At 46.1% G+C, this 16,950-nt stretch overlaps 1 protein-coding gene across 6 annotated transcripts in view; it reads left to right on the forward strand.

Moving 5' to 3' along the window:
- Positions 1 to 2,367: 2,367 nt before the first annotated feature.
- LOC131591427 (small G protein signaling modulator 3 homolog) overlaps positions 2,368 to 16,950 on the forward strand; it is a 28,792-nt gene continuing 14,209 nt past the window's right edge. The window contains exons 1-9 of one of the 6 annotated variants that reach the window (XM_058862127.1): positions 2,397 to 2,458; positions 3,252 to 3,301; positions 4,013 to 4,157; positions 9,069 to 9,167; positions 11,824 to 11,909; positions 13,176 to 13,261; positions 14,418 to 14,484; positions 15,844 to 16,055; positions 16,196 to 16,303. In XM_058862127.1, the coding sequence (XP_058718110.1) occupies positions 11,903 to 11,909; positions 13,176 to 13,261; positions 14,418 to 14,484; positions 15,844 to 16,055; positions 16,196 to 16,303 (480 nt within the window). In that variant the 5' untranslated portion in view covers positions 2,397 to 2,458; positions 3,252 to 3,301; positions 4,013 to 4,157; positions 9,069 to 9,167; positions 11,824 to 11,902. Of the gene's footprint in view, positions 2,459 to 3,251; positions 3,302 to 4,012; positions 4,158 to 5,502; positions 5,545 to 9,068; positions 9,168 to 11,823; positions 11,910 to 13,175; positions 13,262 to 14,417; positions 14,485 to 15,843; positions 16,056 to 16,195; positions 16,304 to 16,950 lie in introns of those variants that run through there. The other 5 variants (XM_058862128.1, XM_058862125.1, XM_058862130.1 and 2 more) reach the window with 5 other exon arrangements.

The raw sequence follows: 16,950 nt of genomic DNA on the forward strand, positions 1-16,950 counted from the left end.
TGAGTGGCAGGTGGACTCTAGCATGTGAAAGATGTTCTTTACTACAAGTTTTGTCTGATAAGGAAAGAAAGAAGATACTGGAATTCATTGAATGCCAGAGAAGTTCAGTTTTATTTCTGACACTGTCCTAGTTTAGGGAAAATTAGGGAGGAAAACTCCAAATGGGGATTTCCCCAGGGAAATGCCCCTCCCCACCAACTGGTCTGGGAAAGGGAAAAAAAAATTCCTTGGAGAGAAGTGGAAAAAGCTGTTTATTTAACAGAAAATTTAATAATATTAAATAATAAAACCTCTTGCTGTTCGATGGGATGGCAAGTCTAGGAAGAAAAGTCCTTTTCATGTGGTGTAGCTCGGCTCGCTCAGGTTCTTATCAGTCCCTCTGGCGCTGGAAAGTGCCGAGGCCCAGGCCCCGGTGGGCCACAGGCTTGTGAGCTCCCGGGGTTTGGCTGGGTGTTCAGTCCAGAGCAGGCTTGCACAGATCCAAGAAAAAGGAAAAAAAAACAAAGGTCCAGGGAACTCCTCTGCCTCAGCTAGCTAAAGCTAACTAAAAACCAGAGAGAAGCTCTGTCCAGTCCAGGAGCGAGCTGTGTGGGAGTGATGTTTTTCCTTAACACAAACTGCGCGCTTCTTCTTCCCCCTCTCTTGCTCTCAAAGCCAGTCTTAAAGGTGCAGAACTTAATATATAACATAAACCAGATTAGGGATACCAGTATCATAAAGTCACCCCAGGACAGACATGAATGATTTGTTTTGTAATGTCTGTGCTTTACTGGACATTTAGTACTGGATCAAACTCTTCTCCCTTTGACTGAAATTGGAATAATTTCCTTACCTCTTCTTCCAACGTTATTACACCACAGAGCATTTCTTCTGCTTCAGTGCAATAAAGAAGCTCTCTCTGGCTTCTTATTTATTCAGACCCTCAGTAATACATGATAGGTATTACTTGATGATTTTTGAAGTGTGGTTGCTGAAGAGAATTAAGCAGAACTAACTGACAGAGGCTACCTGCTGTCCTTCAGGTCATCACTGTTGAAAGAGGATTTTAAAATACTGTATGTTTTAATAAGGCTTGTCTTTATTAAGTAGTTTAAGAGCAGTGGGAAGCTTTAGGCTGTGATCTTCTATCAAGATTTCTCTGGCTTTACCTTGCCCCTAGAATATGGCATTCAAAATGTCTCAAACATTTTGAGTTTGATGGTGTTTAAAACATTTTGCTTGCTTGTGCTATTAACATTTAATTAGCCATCTGCTTGAAAAGGATAACTCTAACCGAACCCTCGTAATTTTCAGGCTATTACTCAAACTGATAGCCAAGAAAGAAAACAGACAGATGCGTAAGTCCTCCTTTTTTGGTCCTCTTTCCTCCTTAAAAAAAAAACCCAACCCTGTGTGGAGAGGAAGAACAGTATCTTTTCTCATCATTGGAAATCTTTGTAGAGCCTCAGGTAGAGGCCATCAGCTGTGACCTGTTGGACTTGTTTTCTGGACATTTTAAAACAAGTAACAGTGCAGAGGAAGAGTCATCCTCCTAGAAAACTGGCATGATGCACAAATCCTTTAGGAGACTTCCGCTCCTTGGTTTGGGACCTTTTTACTTTCCTGCAGAGCTGGCAGTGGCTACAGCCAGAGGTGTAATTCTCCTGTCTTCTTGGTTGTTGGGAGGAGGTCACCAAGCAGTGCTTCAGGAGCAGCTCTCTACTGTTCAGCTCTTGATTCTCCCCCTGTATTCAGCAGTGGCGAGGCCACACCTTGAGTTCTGTGTCCAATTCTGGGTCCCTCAGTTCAGAAAGGACATTGAGGTGCTGGAGCAAGTCCAGAGAGGGGGCAGCGAAGCTGGAGAAAGGGGCTGGAGCACGAGTCTGATGAGGAGCAGCTGAGGGTGCTGGTGTTGTTTTGCCTGGAGAGAATGATGTTTAGGGGAGTTGTCACTCTACAACTACCTGGAAGCCAGGTGGAGGTCAGCCTCTTCTCCCGGACAACCAGCAACAGAACAAGAGGCATAGCCTTAAGCTCTACCAGGGGCGATTCAGGTTGGACATTAAGAGGAATTTCACAGAAAGGGTGATTAGACAGGATGGTGGAGTCACCGTCCCCGGAGGTGTTTAAGGAAAGACTGGACGTGGCACTCAGTGCCGTGATCTGGTTGACACGGTGGTGTTCGGTCAGAGGGTGGACTCCATGACCTCAGAAGGCTTTTCCAACCTAATAGATTCTGCGATTCCGTGACGGCTTCGTGAGGCCAGGTCACACTTTGGGCCATTCGGTGCATGTCCCTGCTGATGAGGACCATCGCGGCGCCTCCTCCCCGCCTGCCGGGCCGCGCTTCCCGGCCTACAGCCCCCGCCGCGCCGCGCGCCGCCGCCCGCATCCCGCGCATGCGCCCCGGCAGCGGCGTGTGGGGCCGCCGGGTCGGGGCCGGGCGCCCGCCCTGAGGGGACGGCGGTGGCGGCAGCAGGTGGGTGCCAAGGCAGGTGCGCGCCGGGGCGGGGGGGGGACCGCCCTTCGCCTTCCGGGGCTCGTAGCCCTGCGCTCCCCCCCGCCCCGGGGGCTCTCCCCAGGAGCGGCTGCGCCACCTGTGCGGCGCCCTCCGCGCACACCTCACCCCGGCACCCCCCTGCCCTGCTGCCCCCGCGGGCGGAGCGGGGGCCGAGGCCGGCGGGGCGGCCCCGCTGCTGGGGCTGTGTGCGGGGCGGGGATGCGCGGCCGCGGCTCCGCTCGCCGGGCTGGAGCGGGGGAGCAGGGAGGGACCCCGGCCCGAGGAAGGCTCCGCTTACCGGCCGCGCTGACGCAGGGTCTGGCTCCGGGGAGTGACTCACGCTGTGCTTCTCCGTCAGGGCTCCCCGGGGCTCGTTCTCCCTGAGCCCCGCTTCCCCCGGCTGGGCTCCCCCTGCTCCCCGGGACGTGCCTCTCCTCTAACCCGCCTCTTCTGCTCGTGGCTGTGACTCCCGGGGGTCCTGCTCTGCCATACTCGTCTGCTCTGCACGCCTGCGCCTTTTCGGAGGTGCCCTGGAGGAGAGACAGTCTGTCTCCTGTCTGGCTGGGGGGAAGGAACAGTCACGAAACACAGATGGAAATATGGCAGTATCTTCTAGGCAATGGGCACAGATAGACGTTCTGCAGGCCCCGTGATTGTCAGCTATAATAAATGTTAGAAGGAGAGCAGGAGACAGATGTAATTCTTCGTACCTGCTGATGTAAATCCAAGGAAGTAAAGAGCCATAGTCATGCGGATTTAAATCTCGTTGCAGGCAGTGGCTGTGGGCTCCGGGACGACTCTTGATGACTCTTCACAGAACTGGTAAGGGCGGGACAGAAAAAATTTCCTCTGGGTGGCTTTGATTCCTTCCTAATTTTTTGAGGGATGCCTGAATTTAAGCAGGTGCTTTCCTTCTAAACAAGTCAATTTGAGTATTGGTGTGTGGGGAGTTTATGATATCATAGCTTCCTACTTCATGATGTCTTAGCCCTACTCTGCGTGGCTTGCTGTGGATTTTTTTCCTTTTTTTCTTTAAGGAGGGAGGTGAGAAAAAAGGAAGAATGGTGCCTTGAGGAAATGGAGAATCCTTTAGTGCAAATAGATGGGAGAGCGAAGCAGTCTTACTGGAATTAATATCAGTGGGTTTTTAGTAGTGCAAGACTGGATCTTAAAATCACTCAAGAAGGAGCTGTCAGCCTAGCAGGAATGGGGCACTGCTGTGCTCTTTTGCTGAGCTGTTGATCAGGATAATCTGAATTCTAGAATAGTTTCTCAGCTGCTACACAGTCTGGAGTGGTGGCCTGGAAAGAAACAGCCACTGGAACAAAATTCAATTTCATGATTTATTTCTGGATCCACACAATGTGTGTGTGACTGTCCTTATGCAGAAACAAAGGCTGAATTCCTACTCTGGAGAATTCATAAAGTAAAAGGGAAGGAAAAGGGTGAGAAGAGGCATGAGGTGTAATCAAAGAGCCCAGGGTGGGGACTGGTTGTGTCATGTTAATACAATGTTCATTCTGTATTTAACAGATTAAAATGACATTGGTATTCTCAGGGAGATGTCATTCATAGTGTCTCTTCTGAAGAAGAAGGATGAAGGGCATCCCGAGGGGTAGCAGAAAGGAGAGGCATATCTCTGGAGGAATTGTGCTGGTCAGGGAATGATAGAATTGAGGTGAGGAAAGTACTCCATGCTTGCTCAGGACTGAAATAATTCTCCAGTTTTAGGGTTCCCTGCTAATGTTTAGTTTTTTTATTCTTTGCTGTGCTTTTAGTCTATCATTTTCCCACAAGATGGGATCTTTTGCCAATCTCAGTATTCTAAAGAACCTTGACAATCTTAAAAGACAGACAATGATCAAAACATTTGGCTTTTAAAAATTAACGTGTCTTACCTAAGGTGACACGGTAACAGTAGAGATTCTTGGTTAAGAGATCTGTGTGAGAGCTGCTAGTCTTAGTCCCATTCTTGGTGAATTGATTTCTGCATTGCAAAATTGTTTCCCATGTTTGGAACTTGGGATGCTTTGACAAAGGAATTGGTGATACCATGTTTGAGGTACTGTTTTGGAAATGGTTGGAATGATGTCTCTTCCTGACTGCTAATTGCAAACTTCTCACCAATACATCAGAAGTAACAAAAACTTTAAAAAAATAAATCCTAAGGAGTACTGCAACTTTATCTGCAGTGGTAAAGTTAAGTTGCTTTATATTTTGGTGTATGTGGTCCTACAGCTCTTCTAGCTTAATCAGCAATGACCCTCGGTGATGATGGTGATCTGTATCACACTGGTTATTCTAGATCCTACCCTAATTCAAATAGATAAGATACAGAGAATCTGCAACTGTCCAGTAGGAGGAGGTAAACAAACAGCTTCGTTCTGAGTTGTGAGTGCAATGTCCTAAGTGTCCCTTAAGAGATGGAGAGGTTTTGGTACTTCAGGTTTGTCTCCTCAGCCACACAAAGACTTGCCTAAATTTCTTTCTCTGCTGCTTTTTATCCCAGGGTCAAGGGTTTTGATACCTAAAGCTTACACAGACAGAGTATCTGGGGGTGCTGGGAAAAATCTCGCTTGTCAGCTGTGTTACTGTTGACACCGGGTAGGGAAGAGAAGGATGTTGTCTTGCCACATTTGTTTTGTCTTTGAGGAAGTATCAGATTTTCTTAAATTGGAGCACAACCAGTTACATTGGTAACAGAGCAATTTTGTTTCTGACTTAAGGAAAACACCCTGGAAGAAATGCAAACACCTTTGTTTTATGAGATAGGTGAAGAGAGTATATTTGTATTAGTATGTCTACAGGAATTGTTGTTACTGCCCAGTAAGTGCTATCTGGGAAGTAATTTGATGATTCAGAGATGAGACAGTCCATAACCCGACAGTCCTTTTTTTCTCTGGAGAAGAAATCCTCCTGATCCCCAGAATCAGGAAATGTCAGAGGCTTTGTCTTGTTTTGTTACAAATGTTAACAATCATATTTTGCTTTTTTTCCTCTTAAGTTATCTGTGCATATAAATTTCTGCAGGAGCAAGATCTAAGCAGTCGAACATGACATGCTAGGTAAGAGCTTTGCAAACAGTCCTGAGAGGTGTTTGAGTGTTACTAACCTCTTCAGAAAGTCGAGTCCTGTAATGACAGAGCCATAAGGGAAAAATGTTTTGAATTCTGTGAGATATACTTGCCTTAAAAGCTATTTTCTGAAGCCAAATGAAGCGAGACCTGCTTGGAGTCCTGTGAAGTGAATCTGACAATTTTTGCAAATACCGGAGCAAATAGTAACAAAACAGAGCTGCAGGAGAGTGACCTGAAAGGAGCCTTTCCTGTGCCTCACCAAGGTAACAGCAAACCATGACAGCAAAACCTCTGCAAATCCTCTGAGGTCCTATCAAGGAAGAGCTGTTGTTCAGGCCTTGTTTCATTGTCACTGGGAGCAGTAGGATGAGACCAGCTTGAGAATCACAGGGCTGGTGATGGAGACAGCCTCAGATGGCACTGCTTGTCACCTCTCAGGACAGGAGTGTGATATAAAAGACTTTTATTTACACAACTTTAAATAACTGTCAGTAGTGTCTTTTAACCTTTCTTTGATTGGCACAGCCCTGCATCTCTAACAGAAATGTTTTCTTTCAAGTTTCTGTATTCAAATGAAACTGGAGAGTTGTGATTGCTTTCCACAGACATCTCATAAATAGTTTGTAATCTTGCAGTGGACCAGAAGGTATACAAGTCTTCTGAACATTTTTTGGGAAAACAAATTTCTGTAGAGTTCTGGAGAGGTGCCCTGGTCCTGCACTGTGCTTATTTGGGTGAAAATGCCCATTTATTGTGCAGCGCTTGACCCTGATGGAAGATATGTTTAGACACTAATCAGAAACCTTTGGTTTATATTTGCATGGTGGTGTTTAACAGGGAATTGCCTTTACCCTAAGCCTTGAAGACTGTCTTTTTTGGCACATACAGTTTTTTCTTGCCTCTGTGTGGGAAGCAAGGAGAATTTTGCTGTGCAGTGAGAGTGAACACCATGCTAGTTTGTACCCTGGTCTCATTTTCTAACTTCATTTGATGCAGATAGACAAAAACTGTTGTTCCTGTACTGTACTGTAATCCTCCTGTGTGAGTTTCAAGGAACGCTCTTTATTCCTGTCGCATATCTTCTCACCACTCAAATAATGGGAAAGGGGAAACTCCTCCTCTGATCCCAAGGGTCTTGGCTAACAAGAGGTTCTCTACAGAGGTGCAATTCATGCTTAGCTGGCATGCTGTTTGCTTTGGAGCCAGGAAAATAAAAAGCAGTTCTGCTCTGGAAAGAAAATATCCATTAATGTGTAGGATACCTGCATTCTACATAAGTATTACATAGGGGTGTCTCTGGGACAAGTTTGACACGTTGAACTGTGGTCAGGAAGTCCATCTGTGGTCTGTGTCCAATGCATAAGTGGTGGGAAGCAGGATTCCGCTTTTTCACGTCCTTATTTTCAAAATAGAGATGCAATGGGAACAAAGCTGCGAGTTACTTGTTTTGTTCCTTTTGTGTAAACTGGCCATGGTTCAGCAGCTTCAGCTCCACTGGGGCTCTCTCTGTCATTGCTGGACACCCAGCAGTGCAAGGAGCAGAGCTGTTGCATGGAAGTATCTTTTAGTTACATTTCCGCACAGAATTACATTTCCAATGAGGGCAGGAATCTACAAGGTGCTCTCTGGCAGGAGACACAGAGTTCCTGTTGCTGTCTCTGTTGCTCTAGTACTGCCCTGAGGCAGCTGGGAGGAAACTGCCACATTCCTGCTGTCAGTATGTGATCCCAGTTGATGACCGGGCAGCACTGGAGTCCTGGGTGGTGCCTCAGCAGTCAGTGGCATAACCTGTCAGCAGCTTGCCTGCCTGTCTCTCTGGCTCTGCGAGCCTTCCCCTCACTGCTCTCCAGGTCTGGCATCCCCCTTTGAGACCTGCCCTAGGCTTTTGATGCATCTCTGGTTCGCTTCCAGTGCTGCAAGAAGTGGGCTGAGGGCAGGTAAAGTTCCCAGCTCTTCATTCCCAGTCATGTTGTAGAGAGGAAGCCTGAAGGCCACCTCAGCACTTCCAGCCTGTGTTTGTAGGTGTTGCTCAACACCCAAAGCAGTGTGAGGCTGGTCATGGTTTGTAAGCCTCAGACAGAAAGGTTGGGATGAGCCAGGTTCACTAACACCATATTGACTCCTTAACCAGCCGGTGCCTGTGTGGGATTCTTCATTTTTTACAAAGCCAGGGTGTCAGGGTGTGAGGGACAGGAGCTCTCTGCATCTTGTCTGCCCTTTGGTCAGGTGTGTGGCTGCGCTTTGCTCACTTATGTATTTGTGAAGCTCGACTTCTCTTCTGACTTTGTGTGCAAAGCAAATATTAACTTGTGGACTAATGGCATTTGCAGCTCCAGGATATGCCTTTGTCTGACCTGAGGCAGATGCTGATGGGGGAAGGGAAGGAAGGCCAAGGGCATCCTGCTGAGAGTTTCCCTTGGACATTTCATTGAGAAAAACAGGATTATAATTTGGAAAACATAAGTTTTCTGGTTGTGTGAAGATGAAATTGAACTGTCTGATTCAGTGAAGAGCTTTTGTCTGATTTCTGAGAGAGGGAGATGTTAAATTTGGCACAATCTACTTGGGATTTCAAAAGCTGAGCTGGAAGAGGCTTCTGGAACTACACCTACGTGCATAGCCTCCTGATGGGTACTGTGACTTTCAATCACTTCTCTCTCTTCCAAAGCATTTTTTCTTAATAAAGGAAGAGAACAGAGAACAGTGGAAACCTGCTGACAATCCAGAGGTGGCAGTGGGATTTACTGCATACACTGTTGTTTTCCATTATGTTTAATGAACAGAAAGCAGAGATTTTCACATGCTAGCTTACTGTCAGAAGAGGTGTTGTAACTGTCACAACAGAGGTGCAGTTCTTGTAACAGTGAATGAAAATCATTCTAGAAAGAACTGTTATGCTTGCTCTGTTCCTCCTGATGATACTCACTGGAGGTTCTTGCATAGTTAGTAAAGTCTTCAGAATACAAAAACATTGCTTGGCAAAACATTTGTCTTCTGCACAGTCTGCTAGAGGTATTGATGCCTTTTTGGTTGTGTTTTGTTTTGTTTTGTTTTTCTCCCTAAAATCAGTGGGGGAAGAACACTCCTGGGAAGGAGTTTCTGTCCCAAAATAAAGGTCCTACTGAAAGGCTCCAGACAGTGTCATTTAGTGCTTAGCACATCCAGGCACCACAGGCTTAGGTGAAGATCACATGGCAAAAGAGGCCAAACAGGTGAAACACAGGCAGCAGGAGATTGCTATCTGGTGTTTACCAGGAGCCAGGTGATTGAAATCTCTCATACTACACCTGTGGGGGAGAGCCAGTGTGTCCAAGGGAATCACAGTATTTCCAAGTGGAAGTAAATTTGTAGGACTCCTTTGCAAACATCAATTTCTAAAGGACACCTGCACTAGGAGAAAAACTAATTGGACATAATCCTGCAATGTGTGTGTTTGCAACTCCAACAAAGGTGTTGCAGGTGGAGTTCTTCAAATGGCTGTACATGATGCTGACTGCATGCTTCCCTTGCAGCCTTCTTTTTCAGGTACATCACATCTGTCTTCTAGCAGGCTGGAATCAATGGTGGTGTGATTTGTTTTGGACTCTGAATTCAAAATCTGTGATAAACAGGTACTATTTGCATTTTAGCAAAAAATTAATTTCTTTCAAAATATGAAGACTACTTGTTGTGTGACTAAAATTGCTTCATATAAGAAACTTAAATTGCCTTTAAACATGGGAGATCCTCCTTAATGTGTGGGTGAAACTAGTTTTAATTTTGTAGTACTGAGGGTTTGGGAGTTGCCATTAATATTTGTTGGAGCTGATGTGTTTTTTCCTTTGTATCTCTTATTGTTGCTTTATTTCAGAAGTGTGTATGTTGCAAGTAACATAGCAATTGATTTTACACATGTGAAATAAATTCGCACATGTGGTTTCATAAGCTTTGTGGAGCCCCTTTTGCTGCTTTCTTTCTCCTGGCTAGGAGAGCTTGAGAGTTGCTTTAGGTTTATATCTCTCAATCAAAGGAAAGACCTTACTATGTCAATCACACATACCAGATATCCTCCTCCTGGCTCACACTAGGTGGTTCCTGGCTGCCTCAGGGAACCTTCTTCCCAGGTCTGTGATGCTGGAGGGGTGGATCAGTGGCTCAGGAGCCTTCCCCTGGTGTGATTCCTGCTGCTCACCCTGCCCTTCTGCACAGCTGTGCCAGCAGCAAGGTGAGCTCACGCTCTCTCTGGGCTTTGTCCCAGATGGGTGTTTGCAGGAAGGTTTCTATGGGAACCAGGGGCAGGAAATACCTGACCACCAAGTTCAGTGCTCTAATGTCAGGGATAGGAGAGCAGGTAGGGGAGCGATCCCCAGCAAGGTGGAGGCCAGGGCTTGATGACGTGGACAAGGGAGGGTGTTCCGTCTGGTGCACCTGTCTTGGGACAAGGAGAGACTCACTCAGCACTCTCCTGCCCTTTTTCCAAGCACTGTGGTTAATTCCCTTATTATGGGGTTTTTTTCTCAGCCACATGCCTGACACCCTGGCTTGTCTCCTCCAACACGGCAGGTTGGGTCAGCAGTGGTTGTGCATGCAATGAAGGTTAATAATGGCTGAGGGGAATCTCTACTCACAAGCTCGAAGCACTGAGGATGGATTTGGAGCACAGGCAATGAGAAGCATGGCAGACATACCACATGGTGACTGCATTCCTAATAAAAGCCATTGGAAACAGGTTTAACTGGGCTGAGAGAAGGCAGGGGAGAAGGACACCTTGCAGGCTCAGGAACAGAGCAGCCATGGTTGCAAGGCAGTGAAAAAAGCATCAGAATACATTCACAGCAATGTTGAAAGGGAAGTAATGTCAGCCAATTTACCTGCTTGGGGTGCATGCTCTGTGTGTTCCCATGTAATATGAGCATGCAGATGCTAATTTTGTAATTGTTGTTATGTCTTCTACTGCTAAGAGAAGAGTTGGTGCTAAGGGAACAAATGGGAATAGAGTGTAGGGAAGAACATTTACAGAACTGGTGGACATGCAACTGACCATCCTGTGGACAACATTACTTCTCAGAAACAAAAGCTAGATTTTTTTGTTTGTTTGTTCATTATTCTTTTTGCCCTAAGAGTTGGTGTCAGAATGGATCAGTGTCTGTTCATCCATGCTGGCCTTTCTCAGGCAGTGAGCTATTTAACTCTGTAAGGAGGAAACCTTATAATTTGTGTTCCCAGAGAGATGTTTTTTGTGCTGTTGCAGTGTTGTACAGCTGCTTGTCTTGGAGTGCTGTAGCAAGTCACCTTCCTGGCTGCAAGTGCTCACTGGAAAGCTCACTGGAATGCAAAGGAAATATAACCTTGTACTAATCAGCACTGTGAAACAACTTAGATAGGGCCTGTGGGATGAATCCCTGGGGTTCCTCCTTTTAAGCAGCTTACAGTTGTAAGTAGCAATACTGAGAAGGGAAGCTGGAAAAGCCATCCTAGGTGTGCAAATGTTAGTTTCTCCCAGGTTTTTTCTCAAGGAAGTGTGAGTGACTGATCTGTCCCAGCACTGGCTTTATCTGCTTGGTAGAGGTGGTTCTTGCTGTCTCCCACACACAAATTGTAAGGTTGATCTTAAAGTCTAGAATCTCTCTGATTACTGAACTTTTCCATTGTTTTCCTGGAAATCCCCACAAAAATCTCTGTTAACTAGGAAAGCAAGGAGGGGAGCCTATTTAGTTCAGAGGTGCCTGGTTTGTGACTCATTGCAGAGGTACTTGATAGCATCTTGTCCACATCCACATGCTTCAGGGAGTTGAATTCTGCAGGCCCACACACTTTACACTTGTGCTTTGTGGTGCTACTCCTAAAATCTCTTTTGAACTTACTGCATCTAATGATACCCCGTTAAACCCTTTTCACTGCTCCTGTCCCTTCTCCATGGTCATTGTCTTCAGAGAATGATGATGTATGGGGTGTCTTTTTAGTTTACATCACTAAATACAGAACTCACAATATGCAGTGGAAAAGGTGTTGAAAGTTGACTTTTTTTACTTTCTTTCAACCAGCAGTGTTGTAATTTCCACAAGAAATTTGGCAAATGACAGTGTGCTCTTTCTAGCCGGTCAGTAGGTATGGAACCAAAAGGAAATTCCAGTTTCTGGAATTTATTTCTTTTGGGGGTGGAATTTAAATACTAAGGGATTTAATTTTCACGTGAGGAAGTTGTGTGTGAAAGGTCTTCCAGTCCCCCACCATATTCTTAGATGTTAATTGAATTCTCTCATCACCGTTTTTTTTTTCTTTTTATAGGAGGAGTGTAACATCTCACCTCTCTGGACAGTATTTCTGGACCTTGTGACACCTGTGCCACTCAGCCTTGCCTAGTGCAATGTCAGGTGAGCACACAGAAATTGCCACAGTATCTTCTCATGTGGTTGCTTGCTCTGTCTTCAGCTGAAACTTCATAACAAAGGTTTCTGGTTCCAAGAGGCATTCTTTATATGAACATACTTTCTGGTCAGATTGAGAGAGAAGAAGCTTTGTGACCCAGCAGCCTTTTAACTCAGGGTGAACTCAGTTTCTTCTTTTACAATGTAGAAGCTTTTTCAGCCAGTGAACAGAGAGGAAGAAGGAGGTTGAAATGTGGTCTGCCTTCCCCATTTTTCCTTAGGATTTGCTTGATTCTGTTCTCCCCGCAAGATTTCGCCCAGCCTGGCTCACAATGACTGTGAGAGATTTTCGCTGTACAGTGGTAGCTCTAGGACAGGAGGAATGCTGAAAAATAACTGGAGTTCAGGTGTGGACTTCTGAGATACAAGCTTTGCTAAAACTAGGTTTCCTTAGAGAAGCCAACTTTCCTGCCCTGTACTTTTTTCTAAACCTTCCTTTCTGGTCCAGCTGGTTATTTCACAAGGTGTAACCCTGTGTAAACATACTCTTCTGGGGGAGACTATGCTTCAAGGCCAAGTAGACCTTTGTCTTGCTGGTAGAGCAGTAGAAAACTTGGGACGTGTTTATCTGCTTCAGTTGCAAGACTTGATGTCTGCTTGTATTACAAGGGAAGCTGTTCACTGGAACTCTACCTGAGACTGGAAGGGTGCTTGTTTTGAACCCAAAAGACCAAGATTATAGGCGTACTTTCATTGCTGCAGTTCTCTATACATGGTCTGACAATATCCCAGGCTACTGGGGGAAAAGGAGCAGTTGAGCATCTTTCTGAGGGCTCTGATTTTCCATTCCGGTGCCTGAGTGACAAAGTTTCAGGGAACTCTGGAGTGCTGCTGGTGCTGGTCAATAGGAGAAATTTACCTCTGCAAAATATTTGGTGAAGATACCCCTGGCTTGTTGCTGATCACACAGCTTTTCCAAACAGGTGAATGATCATATGATGCCATGGAACTACTTCTCTTCCCTAAGAATCACTTTTTTGGAGGAAACTCCATTTGGCCCTTCTGCCTCTTTTGCTCAGTAAAAAGGAGCAAAACCATCTGCAATTATTGGCTTACCTGGTGAATTGTGAGCTGTCTCAGTATTTAGAGTAGTAATAGCAACAAACTGATGGGTGAGTCTTTCCCATGCTGGAACAGTCTGTATGGAGTGTGTATCTTCCAAGAGTGTTCTTCCAGGTTTTCACTGTTGTGTGTTGATCTCTTTCTGTTTAGGCCATCACACTCCCTCTGCTGGGGGTCCCTTCTCAGCACTCACACCCAGCATCTGGCCTCAGGAGATCCTGGCAAAATATACACAGGTACAGTGTGGGGCAGGGTGGGGATGTTCTCAGGCTCTGCAAAAGTAGAGGGAATCCAGTGTTTTCTGGTGGTCTCTGAAAGCCACAGGGAAAAGGAGGGAGAGGTGCACTTTTCCTCCAGTGCTTTGGTTGTGGATTTCACATGGTTTGTGGTTGCATCCTGGCTCTTGCAAGAGGATCTTGCAGAGCACAAAGAAACTTCCGTGAATTATTTCCCTGCTGTTTTGCAACTATTGCTCCACTGTAAAAATGTTGACACCCTCAGGGTGCCTCTGTCATCATCAAGCTACTCTGGATGGCTTGTGCATGGTAGAAATGCTAGCCTCAAGCTTGTCACCAGGTGGGTAAAGCAAGAAGGAAGGAAGCAGCTGTGGAATTCTGTAATTTAGCCGCAGTGTTTGCTGAAAGCAGATAAAATCTTTTTGTGGAGGTATGTGGGCAGTGCTTCTTGGGTGCTGTCCAGGTGCATTGCTTGCAAGAGTCCCCACAGGAGGTGTGGGTAGGCTTGCAGGAAAGGGGAAAGAGCAGTAGCTTTTTACTCCTGAAGCCTGGAGGTAATCTCCCGTGTGCATCCCCCAGTACACCCCAGTGCCAACCATGAGCACAGATGAGGAAGGTTGAGGTAGAAGTCATGGATCTTAAGTTTCTTTGGCCGGTAATTTGGACTTGCATCACAGGTGCAAATCCCAGTTTTGCCTGCTGTCTTTCAAAGGAAATTTGAGAGCAACAGGCAGGAGATGGAGTGGTGCAGGGAGCTGAATTTGTGTGTGTGTGCAGAGGTGACAGGAAGGATGGCTGTGTATGAATGATGCAGACACTAGAGGCTACTTTAGCTGGTATGTGGATATTCCTCAGTCCATGAGGAGGGCTGTGTGCCCCTCCAGGTGAGCAGTTCTGATCTTGATAAGATGCTGAGCTCAAGTCCTCCTGGGAAAATCTGTATAGATTTTTTCCCTGGAGAACTCAAAATGGGAATGGCAGGCAACATCTCCAGCTGGGAATTGTGGTGGGAGGCTTTAAAAATTAAAGGGCAAGGGGTCTAGTTGCTCAAAGGGCGTAGAGTGGGCAGTGGTGGGATGAGGCAATATCTATTTGTCTCTGGTTATTCAGTGATAAATTCCTGAAAATGCCTGTTTTCCTTCCTCACATCTCCCAGAAAGAAGAATCCGTCGAGCAGCCAGAGTTCCGCTATGATGAATTCGGTTTCCGAGTTGACAAGGAAGGTAAAACCAGTCCTGTCCCTCCCACTTGCATTGTGTCCAGCCCTTCACATACTTTCAAGTGTGACAGAATTTTGCAGCCATTCTATGCTAAGTCTTGTCTACCCCCCTATTTCTGTATCCTACCATTTGTAATCAAGTGCATTGGACTTAGGGAAGTCCAGAGTATAGACTATGCAGCAGTCATTTCCATCTCCTTATGTGCCATGGGAAAGAGGGAGAAAAGTTGAGGAGTTACCATTTCCATTAGCAGCTGCATGCTGGAGAAGGGAAACTTTCCCAGTTCACAGTGGGATCTCCATTGTGTTCAACACACCGCAAGGGCTCATAGCAGGCACAGTGAAATTTGCTGTCTGCTGAAATACTCATGGCCAAGGTGAGTGGTGGTATGTTCTGCTCACCTCAGCATCTCAGCAAAGTGTGGGGCAAACTGTAGGGGAAAAACTACATCCTAGTTTTTCTGCAAGCTATGGCGGTAGGCAACCAAATAGAAGGAGGCATGGGAGCACCGTTGAAGCTGAGCAAAGAGGAAGGGAAAGGAGTGGGAGATGTAGGAATTGTTTCATGTGCTCTGGGGGTCATTCCCAGGGTTCAGGCTATATAATGTAAGGGCAGAAGTTGTTTGCATGTGTGCCCTGAGGCACCTTGAGTCATAGAGGATCCTCTTTCAAGCAATGACCTGAAGATGAGGACAGAGCACAGTGATTTTTTTCAGCCAGAACATTTGATAGACCTGTACATTATAAAATCAGCAGAAAGATTTGGAGTGCATTGTTGGGATGTATTATATGATGAAGGATGGAGTGCCTTATGTGAAACCTGTCCTTTTGCTAAAGTATCTATTTTAGGAAGCCAGCTTCAGGTTAAGGTGCTCTCTCATTGTGAATTTGGAAGTGTCCTTATTAAAGCATTTTTGGTGATTAAATATCCCCAAAGTTCACATTTTGCACCTCATTACTTCCGTGAGCATGTAGCTTCTGCTTTCTAGCTCTGAGGCTTGCTATGCTTTTGTCAGCCTGCTTTACAGATCTTTACAAAGCCCAGCAGGATAACTGCTGCCAGGATCTGGTTTAATTCTAGCCACACTGTGCTCTAAATCATGAGTAAGTAGAGACTAGAAGCCTGCCGACAGCTTCTTAGTTCTCAAAGTCCCAAGCCTTTTGCTTATTAACATAAAATTTGCTGCATGGAGTAGGCAGTTAGAAACCAACCTTGCCTTTCCATGCTCTGACTGGAAAATACGAATGTTTTGAATGGGCTTTTTTCACATGGCCAACCTATTCCCCACCCTGCTGTGTGTCCATTTCCTCTCCTGTTCCCTTTCTCACTTGTCTCCATTCCTTTTTCTTCCCTTTGCTGAAGCAGACGGTGCTGAGCCAAACTCCAGCAAGCTTTTGGGTGTCCCACTGACAGAGGAGCCACAGCAGAGGCTCAAGTGGCAGGCTCATCTGGAATTCACACACAATCATGATGTGGGTGACCTCACCTGGGACAAAATTGAGGTCACCCTGCCACATTCAGACAAGCTGCGCTCCCTGGTGCTGGCCGGCATCCCACACAGCATGAGGCCACAGGTGAGAGCGCTGCCTGTTCTGGGCAGGCACTCCTGCCTGCAGTAAGAGATCATGGAATGGGATCTCTTTGTTGAGAGGGTGCCAGATTATGGCTTTCTGTGGCTGAGTGACTTCTATCTCTGTTCACCCTGTCCCCCCAGCTGTGGATGCGCCTTTCAGGGGCTTTGCAGAAAAAGCGGAACTCAGAGATGTCGTATCGAGATATCGTGAAAAACAGCTCTAACGATGAAACCATTGCTGCCAAACAGGTAAGAGATACTTCCTGGTGCTGAGTGGGAAGAAGAGCAGGATTTACTGTGTGAGGAAGGCAGGGTGTCTGCCTGACACCTGCAGCAGGGGCAGTTGAGATGATGTGTGGTTAAATCCTGTTAAAGCTTAATCCTGTGGGGCAGATTTCTCCTCTGTTTTGTTGGAATAGCAATTGTTTAGCTCTGTTCTTGCCTAGGACACCAGGGAAAGGGTTTGATCCATGCTACTTGCAGACTAGAAAAGTGCTGCAGTTGCATCTCAGCAAACATCCTGGTACTCACTGAGGGAAGGGAAGGGTGAAAGGCTGACAGATGCACCTCTGTTGAGGTTGTGGCAGCTGCTTTCAGCACCTGTGTTTGTTCCCTCAAATACAAAGTTTCTGAACACCAATCAGACTATTAAAGGGTGTCTTCCCTCTTCCTTTGGTCTTACGGATTTGGCCAGGTCATTGATTTTTCTCTGGAATACATTCTTTGGGAAGCCATGCTTGAAATCCAAGCAGATGTAATTCCCAGCTAGTGTATGTTTCCTATTGTCAGTGGTGAAACCAAGGAATGAATTTAGACAAGTATTTCTAGGGATTTGGCTAGCCACTGTCTGCACTGGCATTTTCCCACGTCAGTGAAGGCTGTTAAATTGACCCCAG

The sequence above is a fragment of the Poecile atricapillus genome, chromosome W, assembly GCF_030490865.1.
Source record: "Poecile atricapillus isolate bPoeAtr1 chromosome W, bPoeAtr1.hap1, whole genome shotgun sequence".
In the NCBI taxonomy this organism is placed as follows: Eukaryota; Metazoa; Chordata; class Aves; order Passeriformes; family Paridae; genus Poecile; species Poecile atricapillus.